The 6802-nt window shown below is 43.1% G+C and overlaps 1 protein-coding gene across 4 annotated transcripts in view; it reads left to right on the top strand.

The window, feature by feature from the left end:
* Positions 1–6131, top strand: part of LOC310783192 (coiled-coil domain-containing protein 158-like) — a 15488-nt gene extending 9357 nt beyond the window's left edge. For 3 of the 4 annotated variants that reach the window (XM_083643992.1, XM_083643991.1, XM_083643993.1), the window contains 8 exons: positions 1490–1690; positions 2220–2312; positions 2474–2596; positions 3190–3338; positions 4017–4085; positions 4743–4807; positions 5258–5417; positions 6026–6131. In XM_083643992.1, the coding sequence (XP_083500118.1) occupies positions 1490–1690; positions 2220–2312; positions 2474–2596; positions 3190–3338; positions 4017–4085; positions 4743–4807; positions 5258–5385 (828 nt within the window). In that variant the 3' untranslated portion in view covers positions 5386–5417; positions 6026–6131. Of the gene's footprint in view, positions 1–1489; positions 1691–2219; positions 2313–2473; positions 2597–3189; positions 3339–4016; positions 4086–4742; positions 4808–5257; positions 5418–6025 lie in introns of those variants that run through there. The other variant, XM_083643994.1, reaches the window with a different exon arrangement.
* Positions 6132–6802: the final 671 nt, after the last annotated feature.

The raw sequence follows: 6802 nt of genomic DNA on the forward strand, positions 1-6802 counted from the left end.
GGAAGTATTCTAGTCATGTGAGTATGTGCTTGTGCTTCTGCCTGGTGGTGAGGGTGGTGGCCCAGAAAGCTTTCTGGAGAGCACTAAGTTTGGTCTTATCCATTAAGATATATATGGTCTTATCCCATCACACTTATGCAAAGTCTTACCTTAAAACATTTACTGCATTCCTCATGTGGATCCTAGTGCCCAGTGGTGGGCAATTTTTTTTCATCCAGAGGGCCATACTGACTTACATCAAGTAAGCGAAGGGCCACACATTGGAGATTATACCTGCCAACACTCCTGATTTCCGCGGGAGTCTCCATATTTTTAACCCTCTCTTCCATTGTGATTGGTAATTTCTTGTTAATCTCCTGATATAATAGTGATACAAATGGTAAATGGTAAATGGCCTGCATTTATATAGCGCTTTTATCCAAAGCGCTTTACAATCAGTAGGTACATTCACCCATTCATACACCGGGACGCAGGGTGCTGGCACACCATCAGGAGCAATTTGGGGTTCAGTATCCCAAGGACACTTCGACATACAGACTGGAGGAGGCGGGAATCAAACCACCGACCTCTTTCATCCAAAGCGATTAGTGGACAACCCGCTCTACCTCCTGAGCTACAGCCGCCCCAAATCCAATGGCTGTAGCAGATGAGATTTACTAACATAGTTCTGCCTTTTATTGAGTTTTTTGGGGGTTGTTTTGTTTTTCTTTGAGGACCTTGGGGGCCGGATTGAGATGGTCCACGGGCCAGGTCCGGCCCTGGGGCCGCATTTTGCCCATGTGTGCTAGTGCCCCTGGCCAATAACAAATAAAAAACGGAATACTGAAAATATAACGGATAACTTCTAATGCTTTCCACATGAATAACTTCTAGTCCAAAGAAAATATTGAAATGCTCCAAAATGACATACCAGCTCCTCTGCCTCAGACAAGTCTCAGTGAGCTCAGTGAGCATGCAACAGAGACTTCATTGAACACAATTCAGGTGCTTTCTAAGCAGCAATTAAAAACCATTAGGCTAAATCTTTAAAGGAGAATTCTGTTTTTTTTACAACCTGATAAATGAATGATGTACATACATCATTCATTTTCTCATTGTCTCTATGCTATAATAAGGATATGAGCTGCTGTGTGTCAGAAAATAAGCTATTTACAGGACTTAAATACACACGCATTACACATGGCCCGTATTCCTTGTTTCCAGGTCGCAGCTCAAAGCATTATGATCATTTCAGTGCATGGATATCAAACAGAACTTATCAGGGTTAGTTAGAAATCATAATTAAAGCTGGAAATAAGGTCCAGGTTGTAAAAAAAAATCTGAATTCTCATTTAAAGTTACTTTTGCATTTTCTTTGCTCCGAGGTGCAAGAAGGGTGGATTTATTTGGACATTGCTGTCACTTGTGTTGAGACGAGATTACGTTTACATTTTTAAGACCCATCACTTTTTCTTCCACTTCTCTTCCACTGTCATCTCTCCTCATCCAGGAGAAGCGCTACCAGCACCTGGAGAGCAGCCGTCAGGTCCAGGAGCTCGCCTCTGTCAGGGAGGAGAAGGGACGGCTTTCTGTGGAGCTCGCCTCTGTCAGCGAGGAGAAGAGGCAGCTTTCTGTGGAGCTGGAGGCCCTTCACTCCAAAGAGAGGCAGCACAGGGACAGGGTCAGCCAGCTGGAGGCTGCCCTCCACAAGGTGGCGTGCGCTAATTTACGCTCTTTGGCTGTTAGAGGAGCCTATTTAGGATAGTGAGAGATGGCAAAACATACAAAGGGTTTCATTCTGAAACGCTATAGTATACATCCATGTTTAGAAGAAATTGGTGTATTTGTCAGAAGGTATTCGGTTGGAAAAAGTATTTAAAAACGTTTATGGTCAGGAAATGCCTTAAATAAATGGTGGGAACACCAGTACAAGGGAGGTGCTGGCTTAACTCTGATGCAAAATGTTTCAAAACAGATATAACTTTAATCCAATAGCTCAATAACTTATTGTTACAGAATAACTTTCACATCATGTCAGTAACAATTGTATACGGGTGGCTGTCACTGTTTCCCAAATGGAGGCTACCTCTCTTTGGAAGAAAACTGCTTATAGCCTATGTTGTGAAAGATTTGATTTGAGTTTATACAAGTATAAAAAGGGTCTTGACAGTTCGATTCTTGCGATGATGTCTGTATACAAAACTGTGGTTTTTGCTGCATGTATCATATCACTCCTCTAGATGTCGGAGAGCTTTGCTGACTGTCAGGAGTTCCTGCAGCTGCAGGAGCAAGAGTTTTTCCGTCTGAAACTCCACCACGCCCTGGACCTGAAGGTACATGCAAAAAGCACAGGACCATGAGTAGGAAGGAATGGAGCTCACCCACACAGTGTCCTATATACCCTCTTATTCCGCTGAACTGTATCTTTGTGCATTTGAGCAATTCTTTTAAATTCATTTGTTTATGAGATATAACGAGCTGTTCTGTTCTGCAGGAGCTCCAAGGTCAGAATTGGCGCACTGCTCGGAGTGTTGCTCCATCTGCCCTGGTCTCACCCATCCCTTCAGCCCTCACTGCTCCCCCCTCCTCCCAGCAGGCCTCCAACACCCTGATCGAGGTAGAATCAGAAACTCCCTATAGTCCTACTGTACCTATCTCCTATGGCTCCAGCCCATCCAGTGCACATGTGTATCAGTGTTTATTTGGCTGCAGAGAGACACAAGGCTCAGCACATCTGCTCGGCCTTTAAATCAAAAACAGACCCTGCATTGCATCCCCGTGGCAGGAGGAGATACTCCGCTTTTAATCTTGTCGGCTCTGGTGGTGAAACGCGTTGCTTGGTCAGAGCACGGTGAGATCTAAGAGTGTAGCAATGCTAATACAATATCATGCTATTGGACTGATTTAAGCATCTTGTTGCCCAGAACACATACACAAAAAAAGTCGCAAATTAGGTTGTGTGAGAGCGTTTGTGGATTGGATTTCTCTGTTGAGATGTGAGTTGATCAGACCAGATAGCTAACATACACAGTACATTGAAACATCTCTCTCTTTCTCTCTCTCTCTGTCTGTCCGTCTCTCTCTCTCTGTCTGTCCGTCTCTCTCTGTCTATCTCTCTTTCTCCACCTCTCTCTCTCTCTCTCCCTCTGTCTCTCTCTCTGTCTGTTTCTTTTTCTCCGTCCCTCTCCCTCTCTCCTTTGGCTGCTGAAGTCCCAGAGACCGCAGGAGAGCCCAACCCTGGTGCCGAGATCTCGGGGCAGGGAGCTGCGAGGAATGATTTCAGAGAAGCACAGACCACACACCAGCAACACCTTCCTCAGGAGGAGGTCTGCACCAGAGAGAATGCACAGGAGCGCATTGTACGTCTGGCTCCGTTTCCCACACGCTGCAAGGATTAGCTTCAGTTCTTAGACTAGCTTAGGTCACACATGAAACTCATGTGATGCTACTGGGCGAGAGATTTCCCCCTTTGCCATCGAATAAGTCATTGGAGGGGGTCGCAGTACATGATTGGCTTCTGTGACTATTATTGTGTTTGGCTACTAGTACTGTAACGCAGTGGTTCTCAAAGTGGGGGTACCGGGGACCCCCAGGGGTCCTTGAGGGGGTTCCAAGGGGTCCCCACTCCCCAGCAAAAAAGGGGAATAATTTATTTTCACGATAACTCCATCCATAAATAACACAATGACAGAATGTATGACTGCTTTGGCCATGGGTTTCATACACTTTCTGTAATAAAACATCTAGCTAAAAGCAAAAATTATCAGATGGGGGACAAAATCTTTTTAAATGGGGGTCTGTGGTCTAATTTGTGTCAGTTTAGGGGTCCTTAACGTGAAAAGGTTTGAGAACCACTGCTGTAACGAACTATGAAGTGAACAAACACTGAGTGTGAGCTTACACAGAGATTTCGCTCATTTCAACCATTGACCTCACATAGTTTGAAAACTATTTAGCTTATGAACGTTTTTGCTCTGGTCACATAAAATGTGATGAGCTCTCATGTCTCACCGTACATTTGAATATCTCCCCTGTAGCTGTAACAGCAGTGGCATGGCTAAAGACGCAACAGCTGCTTCCAAATTGACAAAAGAGACCTACAGCAGGTAGGGAGAGCAACTCAACCTGACCGCAACCTTCTTATCTTTCTTTGAATGCTTTGAGCATGGCTTGAAGTAGGGGTAGGCGATATGGCAAAAATATCATATCACAATTTTTTTTTTCAAGCAGGATCACAATCCACGATGTTATCACAATTCTTTTTCATGTTGGTTTTTTATATTATTTTGCAACAGTACTACAATTAGGGCTCAGCAATATGGACAAATTCAAATATCACAATATTTTTGACCAAATACCTCGATACGATATTGCGACAATATTGTAGGGGCGACTATTGGTGCTTTCACAAAATATTGACACAGTGAGTTTTTGATAATCATCAATAATGTGGATATAATAATGACTTAAGTGAGTAAAGGCAAATAATAGAACAGTCTGGTAAGTTCAGAAAATTACATCACTTCACTGTAATGCAGCCTTTAAAACCAGGATATCCAAAATCTGAGACGATATCTAGTCTCATATCACAATATCGATATAATATTGACATATTGCCCAGCGCTGGCTTGAAGCTACTAGATGGGCTCAGTCTGACCGTCCGCCTCTCTCACACACACCACATTAACATACAAAGCACCGCTAAGTAGAGACTGTCAGTTGTGTTTTCATGCATGTCCTGTTTGTGCATACCCTGTGTGCAGTCAGTCACAGCTCCCGAGGCCAGCAGAGTCAAATGGAAGCAATTTCAACAGCACATTCAATGAGAGTGAGTGTTTGATTACTAGCTGCTGCCATTTCCATGTGACCAAAGAAAGTTATATTATTTTTCCCATATTTTCCATTGTCTGGTTGCTCCTTTCATGAAAGTGGTATTCATCCGCTATCCAACATTGGAAATTATGTATTTCTGCAGAAGCAAAGTAGAGGTTTCTGGCACAACGTCACCAAATTCCAAGGTGCACGGAGAAAATGAAAAGGTCTCAAGAGCTCAGAAACTCAATTAAAGACCCGATTAAAGTTGTTTCTGGAGTTTCTGACCTATTGAGAACTTTTTCTTTTCTCCATGCACATTGGAGGTTGGTGACGTCGTTGTCCCAGAAACCTCTACTTTGCTTCTACAGTTGTCTACGACTCTTGAGACACACTCACCATGGAAGAACAACATCTACAAATATCAATATTTAATTCTCTAACATAGACATTATGGCATTTCTAGGCCACGTTGTGTCTAGTCCAACAGCTGCACCGAGATACACCTCCTCCCCACAGCCAGTCTCACTGGGCCGCAAGTCACCCGTACACAGGCTTCTGACCTCTCACCCCTACAGCGAGCAGCGGGCCTGAGGGTGCCTCCTCCCTCACCAATGTGTTTATCTGTAAGTCGTTTATACATAACGCTTATTCAGATGATCACCGTACAGTTTACAACTCGCACTGGCATGTTGAGATTGTGTTTGAGCTCAGGTCAGGACTGTTCAAGGAAACTGCTACACTGCTTTGAGCTAAAAGAGTCAAAAATAGAATAAATAATATTTAAAAAAAGGCAGACATCTCTCTTGTTTACCAAGAGATTAGAAGGGATATAATCAGGGTGAGCCCCGCTTACACAGACTAGACTTTGCTTCAAACTATTTGTTCAGTTGCCAGTCCAGAGGCTGAGGTGACAGCGCTCCACTCTGTGTGGACTTGAAAGGAACACTCCACATCCTAGTTGAAGACTTAGTTGATGAATATTGGTTTAATAGGCCAGATCGCACAGTGTCGACTTCATTTAACAGTAGCGCTGCAAGAAATTATGTCATAGCACACGAGAACTTTGTGTTGTGGAATTGTGTTGGGGAGACAAAGTGAACCTCTCTGTTAAGAAGCACACACCAAATAGTTTAGATGAAATAATATAAATGTTATGGTTTGATCATAACCTCTGTAAACCTATAATGCCTCAGAATTCATTTGACTCGGTCACAATTTATTTGCCTTGCAGAAAGATGAAGAAGTTGGATGGCGAAGGAAGCTTCCCTAAGAACCCAAACTGGCTGACTGTCTTATTTGTGTAATAAATAAATTATTTAAATAAAAGTAAAATGTAAAAAAAAAAAAGAATAAGCGAGTCGTTATTTCCTGTCATGAATGTCACCAAATAAAAAACATAATCACGGTGCATATCTAACTCAGCAGTAGGCTACACATTATAGCAAACGTGATAGAAAGGGAGAAATAAATCGGGATCAACACAGGGTTTACAATGCAACATCTATAAATGCTATCCAGGTTTATTTTGGGCACACTTCATCAAACATTGTCAAAAGCTTTGCCCCTCTGCTCGAGTGCTGACCAATTGAGCACGTTCCTCGTCCATGCTGAACCGGAGCCAAAATGCGTCAGACGCCACTTTTCGCCCGAGTTTCTCGTTCCTCTTCAGAAAAGAGATTGCTCAGAAACTGCAAAGTGAAAAAAAAAAAAAACACTTGCTGAAATTGTTAGATATACAATACTTTTTATTGTGCTATTGTGCTTGGAAATAGCACATTGGAAATACTGTATTCAGTGACCCCCATACAGTATAATGGCGTTTGGAAAGCCACTCCTAAATATATACGGTCGCCACTTACCCTTGGCATCCTCAGCCCATTGCGGATGATATACTGCCTGAAAGCTTGCGTCACATGCATCTGTTTCAGCTCCTCGTCCTGTCAAACAAAGCAAAGCACATTTAAAATATGGTAAAGGGACACGAGCCGGTCTTAAGATGAAGCGCCAG

Source organism: Poromitra crassiceps (assembly GCF_964638095.1).
Source record: "Poromitra crassiceps genome assembly, chromosome: 10".
Taxonomy (NCBI): domain Eukaryota; kingdom Metazoa; phylum Chordata; class Actinopteri; order Beryciformes; family Melamphaidae; genus Poromitra; species Poromitra crassiceps.